We start from the raw sequence: 25437 nt of genomic DNA on the forward strand, positions 1-25437 counted from the left end.
TATATGTCACTCCCAGTACTGGCTCCCAGGTCTGACAGCCCTTCTCAGAAGTCACCGGGGTGGATCCAACCATCTCTACTACCCTTGGGGAAATTATGGTAGGTGTTTTGTTCCAGGAGTGTTGTATGTCCCAATGCTACATGCTGATCTCCCTATCTAGGAGCAGCATGGCAGCCTCCAATCCTGCAGTTTTGAGCTTCACACTGTGGCCCATAGGCCAGCAGGTGCTCAGCTCTGGGCATTCCAGCAGCCAAGGCTACAGCAATGTGGATGTGTTAGGTAGAGATTCCTACAGGGCCAGAGATTCAGCCCTTAGGTAGTGCCAGAGATGATCCCAGGTTAAAACAGTCTCTCTCACAGAGAGGAGACTCCTGTGAGGATGGTGGTTCTGTCTAGCATCCTGCTAGCAGAAGTGTTAGGCAGACAGATAGATGCTGAATGCTGAACATCCCATAGGCATGAGGGAGCCAGCAAGGGCACTAGGAGGGGAGGGTATTCCTGTTGGGTCATTACAAATATATTTTAGTCACTGTGGGAATGCTTCATGCTTGGTCTCTAATGCTACAGGAGCTGAGCGCTGTTCTGTAGACTCAGAGCAGGCTGTGGCCTATGCATTCTTGTGTCTCCTGAACCTCACATAGCATTTACCCATTAGGTGTGTGTTGACGGGCTGCAGGAATGTGCAAAGCCTTTTCAGAAACAACAAAAACAAACTAACACGCCCCCCAAAAACCCAAAAACCAGAGAAGACATAAAGAGGCAGGCCTGTTTATGCACATTCCTAAAAACTGGTAGGATGGTGGGATGGCCCAACAGGTAAGCACTCCTTTTGCCAAGGCTTGATGACCAGAGTTATTATCTCCTGAACCACAGTGGAAGACAGTGGGGAAATATGTAAGACATATTTCCCATGGAGATCCTGTGGCGTACAGTGGCAGCTCCTGCAGGTTACATGACCACATTTCTTCCCTACATATGGGGAGTCCCTGATGCCACCTCTTGGAGCCACCAGACATGTCTTGCTGCTTTAACTCTTTGCTTCCTTCCTTTCCTTCCTTTCTTCCATCCCTCTTCCTTCTTACCTTCCTTCCTTCCTTCCTTCCTTTTTCTGCACCCCCTTTCTCTCTCAGTCTCATGTGGCCCAGACTTCACTATGAGCCTGTGAGCCAAGGATGGTTTTGAACTTTTGATCTTCATGCTTCTACTTCCCAAGTGCTAGGATTACAGGTATGTGCCATCACATCTGAGTTATGTGGTGCTGGAGGTCAAACCCAGGCCATTGCACATGGTAGGCAAGTACTCTACACGCCCAAGCCCTAGCCAAGCAAAGGTGCAATTCCGATGACCTCCAACTTACTTCATCTTACTCTCCAACTGGTAAAACTCACACTGAAGCTTACTTTATTAACTTAATACATAGATATATGTTTGAGACAGGATCTTACTCTATAGCCCAGGTTCTGGCCTGGAACCCATTATGTAGCTTGGGCTAACCTTGAACATACAGTGATCCTCCTGTCTCATCCTTCTGAGTGAGCTTGGATTTACAAGGATGGCTATGCTCGATCTATAGATATGTTTTTATATGAACATTTGTTTTCAGTTTTCCATGGCATAAACCAGGAATAGACTTGCCTGGTGACTGATAATTGTGCACTGTACTTTAATCTCAGAACTCTAGTCAGAATGGGAGGGGAAAGTTCCTCCTTTCCCTTCTTCTAATTTGTTTGTTTTAGACAGGGTCTCACTGTGTTAGCTTAAGCTGACCTGGAACTCACAGAGATCCACCTGCCTCTGTTTCCTGTTGGAATCAAAGGCATGTGCCAGAACAGCTGGCTAAAGTCTAGTTTTACTTTACTTATTATTTTTGGAGACAGTTTCTCACGTAGCTCAGGCTACCTTGAACTTGAGATGGGGAGCCCAGAATGACCTTGAATGTCCGATCCTCTTGCTTCTATCACCTGAGTGATGGGATTAGGGGTATGTGCCATTTCATGTGGTTCCTTTTCTCCTTCTTCCTCTTCTCCTCCTCTGCTTCCTCCTTCTCTATCACTCCAGAGGACTCTATACCCCATTTCCAATAGCTTGATAAGGAAGCGTGCTGGGCAGGCAGGTGCTTCATTTTAGAGTATAACACCCACTCACCTCAGTGCTGGGACCAGTGGCTAGGGCTTTTACATGCAATATAGCACAGGGGTCATTACTGCCTGAAAATCTGCATTCTGGGGTCCCCTACACAAATTGTGTTGGCCCCCAACACAGAGTTCCTCCCAAGAGGCCATGTGATAAAGGTTTCTGTAGTCAGGAGCACAGCTGCTACTAGCTGGGGTCTGTGGGGGTGCAGGCCATCGGCGCCACTGGGTCTCCTGTCCCCTGGGAACACTGTCCCAGAGGCTCTGCACGGATCAGAGGAGGAAGACAAAAGCCCCTTTGAGCAAAAGGTTACAGCACAGGAGGCCACAAACAAGCATGTGAAAGGCAGTTCACGCCTCCAACCAACTGGGCAGGAACCAGGAAGCAGCCGCTGATCCGTGAGGCCTGGGAAAAAGCAAGGAGCCTGGAGGGAGAACTCTGAGGGCACACCAGGAGCCCCGTGGGGGTGGGGAGGACAGGGAAGCCAGGATGCCACCCACGTACCCTGTTCACCTTGGTGGGTTTCTAGGTTTTTAGAGGACAGCCCCTCTAGGGATAGATTGTCTCTGTCCTGAAGCGGAATTCACCAAATAGTGGCACATACACTGGGAATTCCACCCGGGAGCTTTTTTTTTTTTTTTTTTTTGCGAACTCAACAGGGGACAGTATGGCCATATGCTTTTCTTCCTTTCCAGCTATGGGACAGTAAACTGAAGAGTTTCTAAAAATTACCTAGGAGAGCCCAAGTTCCCATTGAGTCTCTAGCATTCAGTACAGAGTTTGCAAAGCTGACCCTCTATTCATTGATGAGCCAAGGGGCCCTGGTTTTCTGGGCCGTGGAACTTAGACTCTGCCCAGGCTCCTTCCAAGGCTTCTCCAAGGGCCCAGCAGGTGGGAAGTTCCAGGAGAATTTTGCAATAGATACATCTCTGGGCTTGTCTGAGAGCAGGGTGTGGGGTGCCCATCCTGCTTCTCAGATGTGGCCCAGGGCTGGTTCTATATCAGCCCTCTGGAGAATGGCTTTTACATTTTAAGAATAGAAGGGAAACTTGGCCTTCCACTGAGAACAATTATGCCCCAAAGCTGAGGTAAGCCAAGAGCTCCTCAAGGGCTCTTGTAGCTCTGAGGTCACCAGTCTAGCCACGCCTATGGCTTATGTTATGACCACAGTGGGGCAGAATAAGGGATTCTGGGAGCTGAGAGAGTCAGTTTATCTGGATAATTTTCTGTGCTTTTAAAGACTGTGGGCAGAATCCAGGCCCACTTGGGTGTCTGTTTCCATTATCTGAGTTGCTTGGGTAGGAGGTGGCATCAGGAAGCCCTAGTGTCCAAGCATAAGATGAGAACCTCACACATGAGCCCTGGCTCTGACCTCCTCCTCATCCAGCACCATGTTTCTAGGATACTCTCAAGGCTGGGGACAGGGGTAGCAGCAGGGGCAGGGGCAGGGTGTATGTTTCTATAGGCTCGTAACAAAGATGTAAGACTATAGAACCAAACAGATGAAGTCACCATAGTTGATGAGCTTGACTGTGACCATGGCAGTTCCATCCAGCTCAGTAAAAGATCACAAGGTGACAGAGAAGGCCAGTCCACCTTCTCTTAGAGGTGGATGGATGACTGGAAGATGTGATCATCCCTGGCAGGGGCTGGCCATGCTGCCAGAAGCCAATGGATGGCCCAGAGAGCATCTAGCCTGGCAGGACACTAAGTAAAGCAAGACAGAATATGGAGTGGATGGTGCCATCTGAGGGTTCCCACAGGTGTGGGTGGTACTGCCCAAGGGTTCCCCAGGGAATGACCTGGATGTGCGGGGGGCTAGGAAAGGTCTTAGAATGGCTAATGGCACCCCAAACAGTCTTGCAAACTCCTATCTGGGCCACAGAACCTAACCCAAAGATCCCTTATCACTATGGGACTATAGTCTACGCGATTATTTTGTATGTGACCCATGGCTTCCCTCATGTGATTCAGGCTGCACAGAGATGCCCTCACCGAGACTGTTCAAGAGCAGATGGATTAAAGGACAGTGGGTCTCACTGTAGGATAAGGAGGACACCATCCTTACTGGCTCTGGTTGAGGTATCCATGGCATCTGGAGCTCTGTGAACTCCATCTTCCACGTCCTCTACTCTTCCTGGACACTCTCAATGTCTCTCCTTAATTGCCTCTGATGATGGGACGCTCACTACCAGGGGGATGTGTGCTCTTCCTTTGATGCCGTGGACTATTGCAGTGCTGCGCACCCCACTCTCCATCCCCCACACTCTCCATGTACAACACAGGCAGGAGACTCAGGGTTCACAGTCCCACACTGAGTTTCACCCTGGCCTTGAACTTCATGGGTAAGTCATCGAGGGCAAGACTATACTTCCTTGGGTATGGGAGGCACCCTCTCCAAAAACATTTCTTTTAAAGTTTTATTTTTATTTGTGTATATGTGTGTGTGTGTGTGTGTGTGTGTGTGTGTGTGTGCAAGTACCCTTACAACCTTACAAGCCAGAAGGCATTGGATCCCCTGGAGTTGGAGATTGTAAGATGCCCAACATGAGGTTAGTTAGTTAAATGAAGTTAGGTCCTCTGTAAGAGCAGCCAATACTCCTAACTGCAGCACACTCTCTCCATCCCCAGCTACTCCCTTTCCCATGAGCATTTAGTGCTGTAGTGTACAGAAGGTAGGGGGCGCTTACTGAGCAACTAATGCTCTGTCTCTATTGGTCTATCTTTTAGCTCTGAGGCTACCCCAGTGTTGAGGGATGGGGTATTGAGAATAATGTCCCCTCATGTGTGTCTGATGCACTCCATGAGAGCCATCACAAATTTACTTAAAACATGACTTTTGGGGGTGTGTGTGTGTGTGATTTTTTTTTTTTTGGTAACTCAGTTGTGTTGCTCTGGAACATGAACTTTGGAACATGGAACATGTCATGTCAAAACACCACAGATTATTGGACATGCCTGGGAAACCTACATCAGTGGATCGCTGAGACAGACAGCTGACAAATAGTCCCGTATGTCATTGGTAGCTGACACATCTTGGAGGTTAGGGGACCACTGGGACACACTCAAGATCTTGTAGCACTTGAGAAGGTGGTGGGACGGCCCTGGTAGGGAACACAGGTCTGGAGCCCGCTTGCATCTCAAGAGCAGCAGCCTCCTGCCCATGTGCTCTGAGCCATCTCCCAGCTCACTTACCGATGTCTTTGGCTCTGATGGCTACTGGCCTCCGTAGCTCGGTGACAAACTTTTTGGCATCCAGGCGGATCTCAATGATGTTGTTTAGCAGGGCGAAGAGTGGAGCCAGAGGGAAGGATGCGACAAACAGGGTGACAAAGCCGAACTGAATGACTGTAGGAAGAGCATGCAGTATCAGCAGTGCTGCCGCACAGTGCCCTGTACACCGTCATCAGTGCAGCTGTGCATCACCTTGCATACCACAGGGTGCCCTGCACAACACACAGCACCCTGAACACCATCAGCCATGCACACACCACGTGGGGCCCTGCACACAGTCAGCAGTGCAGCTGCGTGGCGCCCTGCACCCAGCATGATTCAGACCAGGGCTGCCTGGTACCCTGCCTCAAAGGAGCCCACCTGCATGGACCTGCCTGCAAGAGCATGGGGGCCTCTCCAGAGAGAGCCACTACCATCTTGGACATTGCCCAGGTCCAGGGAACTGAAGACAAAAATCTCTGTATCTGGAATTCAACATGCCTGGCCTTGAACTTGTGACAATTCTCCTGCCCCAGCTTCCCAAGTATGGCACTGTGCCATCATGTCTGGATTATTTCTTTATTGTGTGTCTGTGCATGTATGTGCACATTTGCATGGGTGTACATGTATGCATGGAGACCAGAAGACACTGTAAATTCTGGTCTTCAGGTGGTAACCACCTTTTTTCTATTTCTTTTTCTTTTTAAATAGACTCTCTCACTGGGACTTGGGGCTCATAGCAGCCTAGACTGCCTGCCCGCCCAGGGAGTCCCAGGGATCCTCCTATTTCTCCCTCCTCAGTGCTAGGATTATAAGCACCCCACCACCCTTGGCTTTTTACAAGGGTTCTGGGGACTGAATTCATGTCCTCATGTTTGTGCAGAAAGCACTTCATGTACTGAGGCATCCCGCCAGCTCTACACTGGGTAAATTTTATACTTGTCTATAAATGTGCTCTGGTCATGTTCACCCTGGTATGACTCCTGAGTTATAGGCATGCTTGAAGTTCACAGGTCTGATCTTCTGAAATCTCTGCTCATAAGCAGATCCAAGTGAGCACATGGCCTGGCCTGGCCCATCCCTGTGCCTGAATCTCCCTAGGGTCAGGAAGGCCTGCTCCCATAACTGTCTCAAGAGTCCCTCCTTTCCTCTTCCATCAGGCCTAGGAGAGTAGGAGGACGTCTATCTTCCGGTATTGTCCCAGCCTTCTGTCCCTAGGCTTCATGCTGTTGTTCACCAGCTCTGGGCTTCTTTAGCCCTAGAAGCCACAGTCAACTCGAGTTGAAACAGGTCAGGAAAAGGTCACCAGAGGGACGAGAGTTGGAGATCTGATCCAGGAGTTGTATAGCAGGACCTGGTCCAAGGCTGCTCCATGCCAGGGGGTAAACAAGGAAGCTACAGAATGTCAGCCTGTGCTCAGATGGCTGAGTATGGCCATTGTTAGCAGAGCAAGCAAGGCAGGAGGCTGTGGGAACTGTCTCCCAGACGTCTTGGTGACCTCTCTTTGGCCCTAAACTATGAGGTAGCAGGATGGGGTGCCTCTGCTGGGGAATGTAGGTGTTGTGGAGGGAGGTTATGATGAAGCAGGACCAGCCATGTGCCATGGTTATGCGCATGGCCATGACTGCTGAGGCTCAGGCTCAAGGTTGCTATAGGTGAGCTTTCCCACTTAAAAAAAAAATTTTTTTTTTTTTGATACAGGGTCGCATGTAGCCCAGGTTGGCTTTTAATTTACTATCTAGCCAGACATGACCCCGACCTTCTGATGGTCCTGTCTCTGCTTCTCAAGTGCTGGGATTGCAATACAGGCCTGTACTACCGTGCCTGGTTCATGCTGGGGACTGAACCCAGGGTCTTGTACATGCTAGGCAAGCACTCCAGCAAAGGAGCTACAGTTCTAACCTTAGTTTTTCCACTTCAGAGTGATGTCACTACCTCATCCATCATGAAGGGGAGAGAAAGAGAGAACGGAGGGGAAGTGGGAGGGAAGGATTAAGGAGCTCAAGCTGATGTGGGATATCCTTCCATCCATATCTGTGAGCTCCTGTGCTAGCCTTAGACTTTCCTGGAAGACAAGATGGCAGCTGATGTGACAGAGAGAGAGCCAGGCAAGGAGTGCACCCTGGTACTGGGCTGGGGTAAGCTACTTGGCACATAACAGACCTTTGTCCCTGAGATCTCTTTATTCCTAAGCCCTGAAGGATCATGGGAGCCTGAGGTGAGATAATTGACCATGTCTCAGTCAACTACAGGGTGCTTCTCTGTGGTATCTTATTTCCAGAGACTTCTCAGAGAGTAGAGGCCTGACTAGTAGGAGAGACTAGTGCCTAGACTCTACTGGCCATGGCCCTGGGGATGAACAGGAGAAGAAAGGAGCCTGGAGTCCTATTTGTCCCCCCCCCCCACCCATACTCTTCTGAATCTTAGGGTGAGATGATTTCAGTTGGGAGCAACCACATGAACAAACACAGAGTGGCTGGGAGGTGTTTATAGGGGCAGAATGATCTGGCCACTCTGCAGCAGCCTGGAGGTCATCACTGTCCTCCAAGCCAAGGCTGAGGAGCACTGTGGCCACATACCAGGCCTGCCTTGCTTTTCACCACTGTGGATAATGCAGAGTCCACAGCAGTCCCTCCTGAACAGGACCTGGGGCAAGCCTGATACTGCATGCTTGAGTCCTGTCCATGGTGGCCAAGGCCGTGCCGGTCTAAGCCCCCTGTGCTTGAGTCTTCCTGACTGTGTTTCCTCATCCATATGTTCAATGACTATGCACTGAGCATCTGCTGTATTCTCAGACATGCACTGAGTGTCTGCTGTATACTTGGGCCCATTCTAGGGTGGGGGGACAGCAGTCAAGAGTGGGAAGGAAAGGTCTTCCCTCCACAGGGCTCCATCTTTCTATGAGACAGACAGTAAAGGGAGGAAGGGCAACTTATGATGTCAGCTGGATTTAAAATGGGGCCAAAGGAGGAGTTGGGTCCTAGGCATGGGGAAGGACTAACATTTTTATCCACTGTGGCCAGAGAAAGCTTTTATTGGGGGACACTCAGAGTCCTTAAGGAAGGAAGGAAGGGTGGGAAGAAGGAAGAGATAGGTATTTGAGGGAGAACATTCCACTGGAGGTGCCATAAAGGCAGAGGCCTCACAGTAGGCCTGAGATACATGCTTACAGAACAATATGGAGTTCAATATGAGCACAGCATAGGGGCTGAATGGACAGAAGGGAGTCTGGGAGAGCCTAGGGCCACACTGGTCACATCTGGCTTTTCTTATCACTCAGCATCCTTCCATTGGCTGTTGATGAGGCTTACCCAGGCCTCCCTCAGAGTACTGGCTTCATGCTGGAGTCACAGCAAGCCCAAGTTGAAACAACTATCTTGGTGATCAGGAAGAAGAGAGAAGTCACAGACCCAAGGAAGGACTCTAAAGGGGTGTGGCTATGGCACCCCAAATGCTGGGGGCCTCCGGTGGAGCTGGTATTGCTGTCAAGGGAAGCAGAGGGAGAAGGAATTGTTGTTTGTCCTTGTGTGTCACACTGGGTGGCAGGTGACCATGTGTTGCCTGTCCTGGGCCTTCGGAAGGCTAATTTAAAAGAAAAGGGGTAGTGTTTATAGAGGAACAGAACCTCGAGCCAAGAGTTGAGGCCAGGCATCCATCCCTGACTCCTGCCTCTGCCTGACACCCACGAAAGGGTGAGGGCACTTAGGGTCAGGTCATGGGTATCCAAGCCCATAGCCCTTTCCCATTTTCTAATGGGGTAGCCTGTTTCCTGTGTGAAAGTCAGAGGTCAATTTCCCATATCATTCCTCAGGTATGGTCCATTTTATTTTCTTGGTACCCATCTCTTACTGGCATGGCACTCATCAAGCAGGCTAGGCTAGGCTAGGCTGGCCGGCTAGTGAGCCCCAAGGATCTCCTTGTCTGCCTCTTCCATGCTGGGATTACAAGCACACATCACCGTTTCTTTTTTTCTTTTTTTAAATGTGGATTCAGGGATTGAACTTAAATTCTAGAGCTGACAAGGTAATTTACTAATTGAGCCATCTCCCTAGATTGGTTTCCTTTTTTCTGTTTGTTTTGTTTTTTGAGACTGGGTCACACTATGTAGCCTAGGCTGGCCTCAAACGCAAGAGCCTCCTGCCTCAGCCTGTAGGTTCTGGGATCACAGGCAGGCATCAATCACTATGCCAGTATCCATAGTCTTTGTCTTATCTGCATCCCCCATGGCCTGTGCCCATTACCCTGGCCAGGATACTACTCACTCATTTCCATGTATTCAGGCGTGAGGCCAGCGAAGGGTTCGAGGTTGAAGTCCACCTCATAGCGCTGCTTCCGCTTCACGTACTCCTCACGGTCTGAGGGGCTCTGCCTGCGCAGCTTCAGGTAGCGGATGAACTTTTTCATTTTCCTGCAGGGGGCGCTGTGTCAGTAGGCAGCCAGGGGTGGAGGCTGCACTCCTGGCACCTCTGAGTTACACTGCCCTGTCTGCTCTAAGCCTGAACCACTGGCTAGTGTCCAGAAAGAGGCATCTTTTTGTTGTTGTTGTTTTGTTTTGAGTCAGGGTCTCACTATCAGCCTTGGCTGGCCTCAAATTTACTATGTAGACCAGGTTGGCTTGAAACACACAGAGACCCACCCTTCTCTCCTTCCCTAGTGTTGGGAACAAAAGCATATGCCACCATGCCCGGATCGACACCTGTTGGAAGGGGACTGAAAGATCTGCTCTCCTCCAAGAGGCAGCACAGCTCTGTTGGTTTTCTAAGATGCTAAAGATCAGGGAGAGAGGCCACCTATCACCATGGGAGAACCCTGAAGGGAACCAGGAAGTGTGGGCTGTGCTATGCCCCTGTGGCCTCTCCTCAGCACACTAAGGTCCTGGCTCCAGGAAACCTGCACCTCTGAGGAGCAAGATGAGAGGATGGATTAAGCCCTGGCTAGCCTCTGCCACTCAGGAGCCAGCATGCAGCCAGGTTGTGTGACACCCTGAAGGTGGGACTCCATGTCTCCTTGTTTACAACGGGGCAACTTTTGCTCCATTATCTCTCTCATCTTTCTCACCTCCTGGTTTCTGATGTCTCCTATCCCCAAAAAGGCTGATGCCTCACCTGTCATAGAGGTCACTGTTAGAGTCCACTTGAGTCTCTCCCAAGCCACTATATCCCCACCCATGGCAGGTACCACTCACGGGATGCCGATCTCGAAGAGATTGTTCTGGATTAGCTGCTTGCCCAGCATGATGATGCTCAGCTGGATGCAGAGCTCCATGAGGCAGCCGCCCGGGGCGCACTGTGGGACAGAGGGCAAGTTAGGTCTAGTCTGGCTCTGGGTAGGGGGGAGGCTGGCCCTCAACTTGTGTGGTGATTTATGGCTTCTTAAAAGTTAGGTTCAGGGCTAAGGAGATGGTGGGTGAGTAAGAGCACTTGCTTGCAAGCCTGAGTTTTCGAGTCTGAATCCCAAACCAACTGTGGTTGCATGTTATCTCAGCAGTGTGGGGTCTGGGAAGAGGCAAGAGGACACAAAGATCGTTCTGTGAAGTCATCCTAGCTGTAATAGTTTTCAATTCAGTGAAAGGCCCTATCACAAGGCATCAGGAGGAAAGTGGTAGAGGAAGACACCTGACATTCTCCTCCAGCCACCCCCAAATGCACATATCTGCACATGTGTTTGTGCATGCGCGAGCACACACACACACACACACACACACACACACACACACACGCACACACCTGTGTACATGCACACACTGGGGGTGGTTCACATCCACACCTTCTGAAACCTTGAGAATAAGACCTTATTTTGGGAAGAAGTCATTGCTCTACTTCAGTGACCAGTGTCCTCAGGAGAACACAAAGATCCAGAGGGAGACAGCATCTGGAGTGATACAGAGAGGGCCACCAAGAAGCCAGGCATGGTGGTACACACCTATAATCCCAGCACTGTAGAAGTGGAGGTAGGAGGAGCAGGAATTCAAAGTCAAACTTAGCTATGTTAGTTCAAAGCTAAGCTAGGCTATGTCAGACCCTTGCCTCAAAGAAAAGAATAGGGTGTTGACTCAGTCAGAATAGTGCTTGCCTCACAAGCATAGGAGGATGCCATGCAAGAAGCAAAGAACACTTCACAGACTTTCTGTAAACCCCACATCTGTAGAGGAAGCCTTGGGGTGCCTGTGCCCATGGTCAGATAACTGAAGTAGACTGCCTTCCACTACTGGATCATCTTGTGCCTGATGCTCATCCCTTTGTGCCTCACTCGACTGTTTCCTTCTCAGGAAGGTCCAGCGTCCTCTCTGGTGCTGTGTGTGTGTGTGTGTGTGTATGCATGCATGTGTGTGCACACACTCATGCACATCTGACAAGTACATGTGCGTGCATGCATGTGGAGGGCAGAGGTCAGTCTTAGGAGTCAGTTATTCCTCAGGAGCCATGAAGCTTGTTTTATTTTATTTTATTTTGTTTTACATTTTTACTTTATACATATGAGTGTTTTGCTTGCATGTGTGTCTGTGTACCATGTATGTATGTGCCTGGTGCCCATGGAAGTAAAAAAAAGGGCATCAGATGTTCCAGGACTGGAGTTATAGACAGCCACAGTGCAGATGCTAGGAATCAAACCTAGGCCCTCCGCAAGAGTAGCAAGCACCCTTAACCACTGAGCAGTCTCTCCAGCCCCAACGCCTGGCCTTTTGCACAGGGGCTGGGGACCAGACTCAGGTCTCCAGCCTCACTCCCTAGTTTTCTGATAAGCTGAGCTTTCTTGGGGGCTAGAAATGTTGACTGGTTACCTGGAGACCTGAGTCACTGATAGCCCCAGATCAATGGAGCAAGCCTGCAGGTCAAGACTCTGTGTCAGAAGATGACAGGGCCAGAAGCCAAATGTTCCCAGCACTAGGTCTAAGGACAAGAGAAGTGGATGCTGCCATGCTCGAGTTAAAAGAGAATGCAAAGTTTGCTTTTTCTTCTTAATTTACTTTAACTACAGAGGGAAGTGGTCAAGGCTAACAAAATGGAAAGTAGCCCAAAGAAAGCTAAGAGACGGGGGAAGACAGACAGACAGACAGAAAGGGGAAGGGAACGGGGAAAAGGGAGGGGTTAAGTGGGGGGGCAGATGAGGGAGCAAGGGGTGGATATGATCAAAATATGTTACATATATGAAGTATGTAGGAACATGTAATGGGTCCTGTTATGTGTAATTAATATGTACTGGTAAAAGCAGGCCAGGTGTGATGGCTCCGTGGGTAAAGGCACACGTCACTGAGCAAGACCTGAGTTCAAGTTCTGGAGAACCATGAGGTGGAAGGAGAGACCTGACTCCTGCAACTTGTCCTCTGGCTTCCACACATGTGCTGTAGTAGGCGCACGTATGCTTACACACAACACGTAAGTAAATGTGCTAAAGACAAGGTTAAAAGGGGGACTGGAGGTATGACTGTGATATTAAGAGCATTTAAATGTTTTTGCAAAGGACCTGGGCTCCCAGCATCTGTATCTCAGCTCTTAACCAGCTGTAACTCCAGTTCCAGGGGATCTGATGACGTCTGCTCTCTGCAGGCACCTGAACATATTTGATGTACATAGACTTAAGAAGGCACACACACACACACACACAAACACACACACACATATATACACATATATGTATATATACAAAATTAATTAAGAAATGAACAAATCTTTATAAAATAAAAAATGCAAATATTTGAATAAAAAAGTATCAACAAAAACTAGGCATGGTTCCTTTCCCCTCCCTTTTTCTTTCTTTGAGATGGAATCTCACTGTGTAGCTCAGGCTGGTCTCAGCTGAGATGGTGGGTATGGACCATCATGCTCAGCTAACTTTTCCCCACTGGGATCCTGGACTGTATAAATGGAGACCATGAACCAAGCATGAACATTCATGGCTCTATGCTTCATGTCTGTGGCCCATGTGATGTGACTAGCGGCTTCTAGCCCTTGCGGCTTTGACTTCTACGTCATGATGCACTGCACCCTAGGGCTGTGAGCTGAAGTCAACCCTCGCTCCCTTAAGTTGCTTTTAGCAGGGTGTTCATTACATATGTGACAGGGAAAGAAACTGTGACATTATAAATCTATGTGGATGTGTGAGGATGTAAGGAAGTTTTCCCCCTGTGGTGCAGAAGCCCAGAGGACAGGAAGCTAAGCAAAAGGCTGCTGGGAAGGGGGTGATGTGTTACCTCCTCCATCCGGAAAGAGCGGAAGATGTACACATAGTCACCGGGCCGACCAACAAACCTGTGAGAGTTGAGGCAGTGGTTAAGGAGGAGCTGAACTCAGCCCCCAGGAGCTGTCACCCAAAGGTCCCGTGTGTCTGTGGATCCCCAGCCAGAGCCACCAGGATTTTAAACAGGCTCCCTCATTTCCCTTCAGTCCACACACCTCTGTGCCACCTGGCCTGCTGAGGGGACTGTCAGAGATTGCTGCCTTGGCTGCTGTCTGGGTTCTACTGACAAAAGTTCACCCTGCCTGGGGGTCTGTATTACTAGGGAACCCCTATGCTCCATCGACCCAGCTAAAGCCAACCCTCCCCAGAGCATCATGGGCTGTGGAAGCTGTACTTCCTGTTTTTCCTGGGCTATGGGAGCCTCTCACCATCCAGAGAGACAAGGTAGGACAGAGCCTTCTACCAGAGTGGAGGAGGCAAGGAACCAGGGTGGAGGACTTCCTACCGGCCTTTGAAGAAGGCGACATAGAAGATGGGAGTGTAGGAGTTCACGAACTTGAGCAGGAAGGCCTTGAAGGTTAGCCTCTCCTCAAAGCTCTTCTCTGTCTTCGGGACCTCTGAGGAGAGACATATGGTGCTGCCTGTGCCAGCTGCTAGACACTCACAGACAGGCCAGGCCAGGGGGAGTCGGGACTGGCCAGAACTCAGTGGCCAGGCTGCCTGCCCCAAGGCTGGCCCTGCACCAGGCCCATGCTGTCTACGCTATCCTGTGCATGGCACTCACCAATCTTGGTGAGCCACCTGGCAATGCAGCCGTACACTTCATCCAGAAGGATGATGACCACAAGGTTGATGATGACAGCGGTGGCCGTGACGGTAACCCGGATGTTGGATCGCACAGACGGGGAGGAGTTCATGGCCAAGGCTGCAGCTGTGGAGATTCTATAGATGATCACTCCGAGGACGATTGCAAATGTCACCGCGATCTGCAGAGCAGGCGTAGACATGCTTAGCGGGAATGGTACGGGTGGTTTGGGGGAAGGTGGAGAGCTCCCGTGAACCTGCCTGTCTGCTCCTAACCCCCAATTTTCCTGCATCAGAACTAAAGCTGGAATTACTGGAGTACCCACCAGATGCCAGGTGCTCTGCAGGGGTCAATCCACAGAACAAGGATAAAAAGTGGGAAGACTCCCTGGATCAGAGAGGTCGTGTGGCTGGGGCAGGGCACCCAGCTCTGGGACAGGGCTTCACCAGCTAGTCCTTCCAAGCCTAAAGTTTACCAGATCTATGTACAATCCTTCCTTATTGTCCCCTATATAGAGCCAAGGACATTGTAGCTACAACCCCAGTGGATGTTCTAGTGTGTGGTAGAGCAGACTGGCTGCTGTGGACGCTTCTTGCCTAAGCTGGGGCAACTAAGATAGCAGACTTCTTAGTGTCCAGGGGTGAGCTAAGTGCCCTCATTGTGGTCAGGCAGATGGCGGCATCCTGAAGATTTGCTGGGTCCCCATCCCACAGATTTCTTGGAGCTACCTTCTAGCTCTTCCATGACAGCAGTCCCAAAGCTAGCCAAACCCATTTCAGGCTACAACATTCCATGGAATTCAGACTGCTGGTGCCTGAGAGATGGGTGGGAAGCTGGTGACAGGTTTGTTCCGCCTGTTATAGTCGTCTGTCTGGGTTCCTTTTCCTTTTGGCACAGGTCCATGGGTAAGACCCAGTCTCTGCCCAGCCCAAGGGTGTGGACACCCCACCCTACAGCTTGCTGGGCAAGGGTGTGCATGTCTGAGGCTCAAAAACCAAAGCATAGCTGGGCTTTAGCCACTTATGTGTAGGTTTTGGCTGCTCTAAGCAGGCTCTGGCCCTTATGCCCCTGCGTCCTGGATGGAGGGGAGGCCTTGTCCTTGCTGGCATGGTCCCTTATGGCTCCTGGCACTGCTGCTCTCTGTTGCCCACTCAGGGGACATGGCCTTTGGAATATCTTCAGAAGACTTGCCCTGTACACCATGGGCCATAACCAGACCTTTTCAGACATCTGTTAGTGACTAAACAGAGAAACACCCTGCCAGGGAAACCATCTGCAGCCCCCACTATGCCCTGCAAGCACAAGGCATGGATACCACGCCCTGAGCTGTGCCAGGCAGTGAGGTTTTCCTCGGAACACCCCTCAGGCCTGCCAAGAGGCCGCTCCTGGCCATAAGGATGTGTCTTGTGCCAGCATGCAGAGGTGGGGAAGGCGCTGGGTCTGTGATGACTCAGTAGAGGCAGCCTTCCACCTTCCTCCTCCGAGGGAGCCACAAGCCATGTGCCCTGCACCTCTGGCTGGCCATGCACACTGATGTCTTCAGGCTTGGCACATGTGGGGCATCAGCATCTGTGCTTGAATGGAACTCTGGGGTCCGGGATGAAGTTGCATCTCTATCAGCTGTGAACCTATATCTCTTGTGACAGGACCCTTTCAAAAAGACAGCCAGCTGGTTTCCTACAGGTGTCTGTCTATCCTGGCTTCACTCACCTACCTCTCCTAGCTCACCCTATATTCCTTATTAAGCCTTTCTGCAGGGGTAGGCAGGAGAAAGGGTTCTGTCCAATGGGATACACTGTGGGAGGGTCTTCTGAGGAAGCTCCCTTCACAGACAGGCAGCCTCTGCTGCTCATCTTCTGCCCTATTCTCAGCTTTCCCCTTTTCTTACCTGGAATGCAGAAGTGATGTTGGAGGCAGAGTAGCTATAAGGCAACCAGGATGAGTGAGCAGGAGTCCAGAGAAGCCAGTGCCTCTGGTCACACTAGGCCCTAGGCTATTCACCCTCTTCCCCTCTTCCTAAACCATCACTGGTCCTTTTGCTAGGAGCAGCTGGACTGTGGGGCTGCTGGAGTCACTTAGTCCCTGAGCTTTGCCCTTCACTGACTGAGGGCTGGGGGTGTCATTCTCTGGTTATGCCTCAGCACCTGAGGGAACATGCCACCCTCAAAATGAGGCTGAGAGTGTGTCTGTAGTCCCAGCTACTCAGGAGCACAGACTTCATCGAATTGAACCAGAACAAATGAGGCTGAGCTTGGCCTCACGTGAGTTCCTGGCCTCTCCAGAAAAGGTGGGTGAAGCTGAGGCCTACACTGTCTTCCAGGAGAGGCACACCCTGTCCAGGAAACCCAGCCTGACTCAAGGCTGTCTGTCCATCTCATGTAGAAAGAGAGGCCCCCGGGGCAGATGAAGAAATAAGCTGCTAGCTTTGCCTCTTTTGATTGGCATTCCAAGGAACAGCCTTTAGATCTGTTTCCTCACCAGCAGCACTGTGGAGTCAGGCCTGGCTAGCTGTGGGACTGAATGGATCATTCCCCGGGGAGCCTTTGGGGCAGGTGGCTGATGGGAATCTTGGGTTGAGAGACTAGGTGACTGTACCAGGATCTCATCAAAACCTCTCAGGCTAGACAAAAGGTGACAAGTGGCCCACGCCACATGAAGGTTAAGAAAGGTACAGGTGGTTTAAGGCAGAGGCTTGGCGAGGCCAATGGGAACAGGAGGCTCTTAAGAACCATGAGGTGTTTGCTGGGCCATAAGAGTCAGCTTAGAGCCACCTGTCCTGTTCTTCCTCTTTTTCTTAGACTTTGTTTTGAGACAGCCTCACTATGTAGCCCAGGCTGGCCTTGAACTTGTAGCAAACCTCCTGTTTCAGCGTCTTGAGTGCTGATCATCAGAGTATACTGGTATGCCTGATCATCTTGTGAAATTTTGTTACTGGCTTCTCTAAGAATTGTCAGTTTGGTTTTGAGGGCACAGAGATCCCAGTGTGAGGCACACCCCACTTAGGGAAAACCGTGTGCCACTGGATTCAGATCACATACCCCAGGACCACCACAAAACCTATTCCATCCCATCTTAGGGATAGAAGAGGGGTGTCCCTCACTCTCTCTCTCATTGTGTCCCAGGATGAGTGCAGGGCACTTCTGATTCCAAGCCCCTCCAACCTTCTAGAACTTACCATGAAGATGATGGAGACAAGATTGGTGAAATAGGCTGGGAATCGGTCCCTCCAGGTCAGCTTCACCTTGTCGGTCTGCAACATGAAACCATCTGCTCACTCACTGGGAACCACCCTAGTGGGTGGACAGGAGTATGCACAAAAACTCAGAGAAACTTCCAGAAGGTGCTGAGCAAACATGACGGCAGAGTGAGAGGAGAAGCACACAGGGCCTAGTCCCCTGTGAACAGGGTCACACAGAGAAGGGAATGGTCTCAGGGTGAGGCTTCCTCTTTGAGTGGGCATGGCATTGCCCCCTGCTCCCTAATAACTGTGTGGCCTGAGAGGGAGCAGCCCACATCTGAGACACTCTTCTTTCTCTGCAACCTCCTATCCAGGGCTCCAGGTCCAAAGCAGTAGGGCCATTTGTCTGGGTGCAGACCATAATAGCTATTTCTCCCTTTGCTGAGCAGGTCAGAACAAGTGGCTAGCACTGCATGTTAGAACTCAGAGCACTGTAAGGCCGTGTTGACCTGGGGCCACATAACTCGCAGAGGCTCTCTTGGGCCCTGAGCTGGCTGGCCTGCAGGGACCTTGGGGAACAGTAGTTGGTCACTAGCTTCTTGGGCTCTGAGCTGTCTGGCCTGAAAGGACCTTGGGGAGTAGTTAGTCCCTAGCCTGGGCAGTTTCAAGTGTGTGTGGGAGGGGCTTTTCAAAGACAAAACCACACTTGAGCCCAGCATGCTGGCACTGATGTCACATGGGAGGCCACTCATTCCAGAGGTGTCTGCAAGCATGCTCGCAAGAAAACAAGAAGCAATCGTGGACAATCGTGACAAGCATGTCTCCAGAACCCCACATGAAGCTGCCTCTACTCCCTGTGGGTCCCTGACAGCCATGCAGTGACGTTGCAACACATGGCAGGCTGCCGGTGGGAGGTGGGGAGGGGTCACACATGGGAATGTCCTGAGAACACACCACAGAGGTAGCCAGGGACAGACATAGTGGCCAAGAAGGCCTGCAGATGGTGTCAAGGCTTGAGATGCCCCCAAACAGAGAAGTACCAATTTCACCCCTGCCATGGCTGTCCTAACCCTCTGCTTCCATTTGTTGGTCGGTTCTTCTGGAACATTCCGGCGCTTCTGAGGGTGGGTGGGGAAAGAGAGCACTGGGTGGCAGAATGAGGGCAGGGTATTGCTGATCTTGGATGTGGGTCTAGGCAACGGCTCACTCTCTCTGTGAGCACCATTTGCCAAAGCTGACCTAGGCTCTTGGCATTTTAAACAACTTAACACACAACAGAGTCTCAATTCAAGGTCAGGGCAAGGGGAACTAGAAGTTTCCAGAATAAAGAATGTAGCATACAGTCCCATAGGCTACTTCAGCAACACAGCAGATGATGATTTCAATAGTTTAGAGCTAGGGAAACATGGGTCTGTCCCCACTACCACCCTGAGACAACAGAAAGGGGGCCACTCCCAGAAGCACAGGTTGGCATGCCAATTCGTGTTTGATCTGTTTTAATAAGCCAATTTCACGGGGCTGGACTGTAGCTCAGTTGGTGGATCACCAGCCCCACACAAACACTCCATGGTGTCACAGCCCTGGAATCCCAGCACTCTGGAAGATGGAGGCAGGAGGCTTAGAAACTCAAGGTTATCTTTAGCTACATAGCTGGTTGGAAGCCAGTGTGGGCTATATAACCGTGGGCCGGCAAGAAGGCTCAGCTGGTAAAAGTGCTTATGGCCAAGCCAGATGGCTTGTTTTCAATACTTCAGGACCCACACTATGGAATGAGAGAACAGACTTCCTAAGGTTGTCTTCTGATCTCCACACATGTGCTGCCATAGACATACAAATAAATGTAATTTTTTAAAAAAGGAATAAAACCACATGAAGTAATTTTGTTCCATAACTGGGGAAAAATCAGTGCAAAGCTGTCACTGGGGAGCCACATGAAACAGGAGAGAGAATGTGGTTATATGAACCCAATAGGCTCAGGGCCACCATCCTCCTAGAAGCCTGCAAAAACCCCAAACCCCCAAACTCAAAACCAAACCAAAGCAAAACCAAACCAAACCAACCAACCAACAAACAAGAAAGAAAGAAAGAGAGAAAGAAAGAAAGAAAGAAAGAAAGAAAAACACCCTCCCCCCCAACATCTCTGTGGCTCTCTCGTGATCCAAGAGCTGGGGCTGAAACCGAGGCAGGGTGAGGCAGCACCTGCTCTCTGAAGCTGCTTGCTGTGACAGGTGTGGTGTATGGGGGCTGCAAGCCTCTGCGGCTTTAGGAATGAGCAGACCCTTCTCTGTGGTCCTTCCAGTCTGAGATCTGTGACCAGAAAGCCATTAGGCCCATAGTACTGGGGGGCTCGGGCTGACTACTGAGATTTCTCCAGCAAGGCTTAGAGCCAGGGAGGTGCCCTGGGGACATGACTGGGGCTTGTAGGGTCTCACTTGTGGAGGCCACTGGGTTGTGTACAGAAGGAACTGCTCAGCTGATTTGTTAAGTCAGACAGATGGCTTCTGGCTGGTGTGTCTAACCCAAGGGTTGCATATGGATGTGGCCCAACATAAAATTGTAAACTTCAAACATGATTATTATATTTTTTTGCCATTTATTTTTGCAATTTGAATGTAAGGCTGTCTTGGCTCTATAGATGACAATGTTGTACCTCAGTGTCAGAACTCTAGACACACCTGAGAGTGACCCAATTGCTTATATAGTTTTATTCTTTTTGAGATGTGGTCTCAGTGTCTAGCCCTGGTTGTTCCAGAACTCACTTGTAGACTGGGCTGGCAGAGATCTGCCTACTTTTGCCTCCCAAGTGCTGGGATTAAAGGTGTGTGCGCCAGCACATCTGGCTATAATAACTGTACACCACCACATCTGGCTGTGCTTACTTCTTTCATTCTTGAGTCCTGCTCAATCCCTTTGGGATAATCTGGGAGATGTACCCCTTCCTGGCAACAAGAATAGAGCCTTGTACCTGCTTGCTTGAAGCCTCTTCTGTACCCACCTCCATGTAATTGTAAAAACCATACCTGGAGCTTTGTACATGGGACATGATAACAAACAAGGTAAGAGCCCAGGGTTTGTCTTGTTACTCCAGATGCGGAAGGGGCAAGGGTATCAGGAAAACCATGAGCCTGGAAGAATATCTTCTAACTGCCCAGTACTGCCCAGTGCCAACATGACCCAGCAGCCTGGAGGTCCTGGCCTGTCCCCCTCATGTGAAAACCATCAATAACGAACAGGCCAATGCCGTTAGAGGTATGCAGCAAGAATGTGTACAGCACATACAAGCTGCCAATCAGAACAAAAGGCTTGGGGACAGTTTATTATAAAAGGACAGTGGCCTGAAGCACACATCACAACACCCACATCTTCTCCCTGTCCCTATGTCCTAGACTCTAGGATGTGGAGTAACAAGAGGCTCACAGACCCGGATCTTCAAATGCTCCCAATTCATTGTTCAACACAGAACATGAGTTACACGGGGTAGGGCAGAGCCTTCCTGGCAGCCAGATCTAATGTGACATGTTTGCTGAAGTTGAGGTCACTTTCAGGATACATCAGGGGACAGTCTAGAGCAGAGCTGGGCCAATTCTGTTCCTTTGGTGCAATCTGGCCCCAGGCCCGTTTTTGTAAATAAAGTTTTATGGGAACACAGTCTTGAATATTTGTTTGCCTTTTGTCAATAGCCCTGTCCACATTATAGTGGCAAAGCTGAGTAGCTGTGGTGTAGGCTTACACAGCTTAAATATTTAAAATCTGAGCTAAGCCGCAGCCTACAGAGAGCACACTGTATTTGTTGACACCTGTCTATACCTGGGAACATATAGTTTTTTGCGGACTCCTGGTCATACCTGATAAATGTATAATGTTTACTGATTCCTGATCATACCTGATAATAGTGTTTGCTGACCTCAGGTCACATCTCAGACACATAGTGTTTGCTGACCCCTGATCATACTTTAGACACACAGCGTCTCACTGTAGAAAGTAAAGAGCAGAACCTGTACCTCTTTGTTTCTGGATTCTTTTCTCAGTGACTTCTCTAAGACTCTGGCTTCATACTCTGCTCTGGGATGATCCTGAGAAAGACAGAAAGTCAGGAAAGAATGTATTAGTGTTGAGCCCCTTCACACGAGTTCATGTATTTGCCTTGGGGACCCTGGGGACCAGTTCACAGCTGGCTGTCATATTTCTAACATTAAACTCCCTGAACTTGGCCTGAATCTCAGCCCCGGACTCCCCCTCTCACTAAGAACCCCAGCTCAATGTAATGGCCAGAGGGTCTGGCTTCTGTGTCCTGCATAGGGTCTTGGCTATGCCAGGCTTCAATGAACACTCAGCTGTGAACTGACATTCTGGAACATTCTGTGGAGTAGCCATGGGGGGTCAAAAGAGATGTAGCATAAGGCAGCAAGCACAGGTAGGCTGGAGGTGCCAGGCCTCAGGAGCTGAGAGCAATTCAGCAGAAGGTGCTGGAAGGAAAGAACAGGTCAGGTGAGATCAGGGGAAAGCAGAACCCAGGTGAGAGCCATGAGGAGACGTCCAGTGAAAAGACAGGAGCATGTGTGCGAAGGTCCCTCTCCCCAGAGACAGGCTAGAGGAAGGCAGAGTGACCAAAAAAATAATTCCAAACCTTGACAGCTTCCTGCGGGGAACCGGGAATAAAGACAAAAAACAGAAAGAAGCATTATTGAGATTGTTTATCTGTAGGACCAGGACGGTAGCAATGTCCAGCAGAGCAGGGGTCTGGATGCTTGCCATTTCCAGATGCCAGTTGTGCAAGCTTCCCACAATTCTCAGCTCAGTGGAGAAGCACACAGAACAATGACCTGGTTTCCTTCTGCATCCAGCCAACCTGGGGTTCAGACAACTGGGAGGGTAGAGGCAACCTTTTCACCTTAGGTCATCCACTCCACCAGGACCATGGTCAGCCAAGGGACATGAGTGGCTTACTTTGGGGGATTCACTCAGGCCTACTGGGGTTATATGCTTGGTGGCCTCAGGAATACCTCTCAGAAATCAAGCCCTAGGGATTTTGGGATGGTGGGGGTCAAGATGGGGGGTGGTGAGTTATTCCCGTCAGCTTCAGGACACCTTGGAAGTGTGTCTACCAGAACAGTAAGACCCAGCTGGTATTTCTTCTATTGGAATTATCAACATGGAATCAGCAACCGAGAGGGGCCACCTGGGGGTCAGCGGGCCTACCCAGGCCAGAGCTCCTCCTGCACCGGGTACAGAGCACTGGTCACTTGTGAAATGGACTCACTGCAGCAGAGGACAGACACTGTTACATGGGTGGATGGCAGGTGAAGCCTGGCTGTAGCTAGCCAAGTAACTCTCTGGGAAGCTTTCTTTGCCCCAGGCACAGATATGCCCAGCAGAGAGACCTCCCCAGTCTGGCCAAGTGAGGCTTTCCTCTCAATGCCTATGGGGCAGTAAAGGGCACTGGGAACAGAGATGTTAACCACTATACTGCAGGTCACACAGCAGTGGTGGTATCAGATCAAATGAAGTCAAGTACTGTGGTCCCAGAGCCTTGGCTTATAACCCATAAACTGGCTGCCAAGCTGGGAGCATGGAAGAGCATGGCTTCAGCATGGAGCAGAAGCCACCGCAGGCTCTTTGAAGGGTGCACGTGGCTAAGAGTAACCAGCAGACTGGGACTCAGGAGGGTGTGGGCTGGGTGAGTTTTATAGGGGCACACAGTTGGGGCTTAGTAGCAGCACTTGTCTACTGTGGTTCAAGCTCCAGAGAGAGGGAAGGAGGGAGGGGGCAGAAGAGGGAGGAAGAGGAAGACAGATTTGTGACACATCAAAAACATAAAAGGGGCCTCACTTATAAAAAGCATGGGAGAGGCATTGGCAATGTAGCTGAGATGGAACAGCATTTGCCTGCATAAGGCCATGGGTTAGATTCCTAGCACTGAATAAACCAGATGTGGCAGTGTGCACCTGTCTGCAATCCCAATCCTCCAGATGTAGAGCTTGGAAGGTTGGGAATTCAAGGTCATCCTTGATTATGCAGCAAGTTAAAGGCAGCCTCAGCTACAATCTCAAGGGGTGGTGGTGGTGGTGGAGCATGCCACTAGGTGTGCCTCAGCTCTGGAACCCTAGCCCCTAGGAGGCTGGCTCCTGAAGACTGTACTGTAGAAAGTGGGGATAGCATGATGCACCAGGCCATGGCCACGCCTCAGCACGTGCAGGGAACAGGCTGCTCTACATCAAGGCTCTCCTTGGGGGGACAGCACTTCCTAATGACCCTAACAGGGGAATGCCTGCTGGAAATGGCAGTCAGGGGATTCCAGGGCCATCTACCAGTGAGCATCTCCGCTTTGGAACCCAGCCATGTTTGCACTGAGCCAGTTATTAAAGATTCTGCCGGGCTTCCCAACCTCCCCTGCTTGAAGACAGGGATGATTTGGATGGAGAACAGAGAGGAAGGCGGCCTGTGGACAGCAGCGACTCCCTGCCCACACCCCACAGCCGCAGATGTGATGAGGTCAGCGTGGGGAGCCTGGCCAGCACCCGAGCCCACACTCGTGGGTGTTATGTCTTTGGGAGCATGGAGACAGAAAACACTGGTAGATGGAAAACAGTTGCCCTGGCAACCGAGGAATACCAGGGTGATGAGTGGAGGAGCCACAGGAGCCACGCCTGGGATCAAGGGCCAGTCAGGACCTGGGGCATCCACGTGAGCCAGAGGAGGTGGCAGAGGGGGGGCCCGAGGAGGACAGACATAGCCACTTACCTCCTCCTCCTCAAAGCCCGTGAGGTCCCATCGGTAGTTGAGCCTCATCTGCTTCCGTTTCCAGTGCTCCATGAAAGTGGCAGCTGTAGGATAGTGGGAAGCAATCAGGGCCACTGGGCACCCTGGATGATGCAGGTCCTGCCTCTTCCATGCCACTGGCTGAGCAAAGGCCAGGGCTACATAAGTAAACAGGTGCAGCCCTCTCACTGACCCTGCCTGGACATTGCTTTCCCACTATGCAGATGAGGGAACTGAGGTAGATGTAAGCTCTGGCCAAGGACACTCTGCTAGGCTGAGAGGGGTAGACCAGCCACTAGCCTCTAACCCTGAGTCTCTAGTAATATTGCTCATTGCTCTCAGGGACCCTGGGGCACAAGTGCTTCGGGGGAGAGGTCTTGAGGTCAGAAAAGGTAAGGGTTAGCCAGGCACTTACACTAGCATCGAGCCCTGCAGGCATCCCTTGTATCTGTCTGATGACTACACCACTGACCACTGTTTGTTTGTTTGTTGATAACAGGGTCCCAAGTACCCAAGGCTGGCTTTGAACTTGCTGTGTGGCTCTGATGGTTGGTTTTACCTGTTAACTTGCCACAATCTAGAATCACTTAACAAAGGAGTCTCAAACCAGCAACTGTGTAGATCAGATTGGCCTGTGGGTATGTCTGCAAGGGATTGTCTTGATTATCAAAGACCCACCCTGAATGTGAGCAGAACCACTTCATGGGCTGGGCCTTAAAATGTATAGGCAAAGAAGGCAAGCTGAGAACAAGCCTTGGGAAAACCCGATTTTTTCCTGCCTCCGCTTGTAGACAGGTCTGGACCATCATACCTTAGATCTGTGTTATATTTCTGACAGACTAACCAAATGTTTGAATGCCACCTAGGAGATGCTGATGACACCCCCTACACTCTCCACTCCCACCCCTGCAGCTATACACACCCAGGGTCAGAATACACCAGCCAAGGGCTGGAGAGGTGATTCAGCAATTAAGAGCACTGGCTGCTCTCATACAGGACCCAAGTTCAGTTCGCAGCATCCACATGGTACTCATAACTACCAGTAACTCCAGTTCTAGGGGCTATGTTGCTCTCTCTTCTGACCTCTAAAGTACTACACTCAAATGTAACCCATTCATACACTCCCGTATATACAATACACACACATCTTGAAAGAAAACATATCGGGGCT

The 25437-nt window shown here is 50.5% G+C and overlaps 1 protein-coding gene across 6 annotated transcripts in view; it reads right to left on the bottom strand.

Annotated features, from left to right (window-relative positions):
• Positions 1 to 25437, bottom strand: part of Ano1 (anoctamin 1) — a 157354-nt gene that overhangs the window by 11333 nt on the left and 120584 nt on the right. For 3 of the 6 annotated variants that reach the window (XM_031389042.1, XM_031389040.1, XM_031389045.1), the window contains 10 exons: positions 24249 to 24331; positions 22135 to 22146; positions 21509 to 21580; positions 17505 to 17579; positions 14309 to 14510; positions 14030 to 14141; positions 13538 to 13595; positions 10532 to 10632; positions 9609 to 9754; positions 5329 to 5481 (listed from right to left, as the gene is read on the bottom strand). In XM_031389042.1, coding sequence (XP_031244902.1) covers positions 5329 to 5481; positions 9609 to 9754; positions 10532 to 10632; positions 13538 to 13595; positions 14030 to 14141; positions 14309 to 14510; positions 17505 to 17579; positions 21509 to 21580; positions 22135 to 22146; positions 24249 to 24331 — 1014 coding nt within the window. Of the gene's footprint in view, positions 1 to 5328; positions 5482 to 9608; positions 9755 to 10531; positions 10633 to 13537; positions 13596 to 14029; positions 14142 to 14308; positions 14511 to 17504; positions 17580 to 18547; positions 18626 to 21508; positions 21581 to 22134; positions 22147 to 24248; positions 24332 to 25437 lie in introns of all 6 variants that reach the window. The other 3 variants (XM_031389043.1, XM_031389041.1, XM_031389046.1) reach the window with 2 other exon arrangements.

Source organism: Mastomys coucha, unplaced genomic scaffold (assembly GCF_008632895.1).
Source record: "Mastomys coucha isolate ucsf_1 unplaced genomic scaffold, UCSF_Mcou_1 pScaffold21, whole genome shotgun sequence".
Lineage (NCBI taxonomy): Eukaryota > Metazoa > Chordata > Mammalia > Rodentia > Muridae > Mastomys > Mastomys coucha.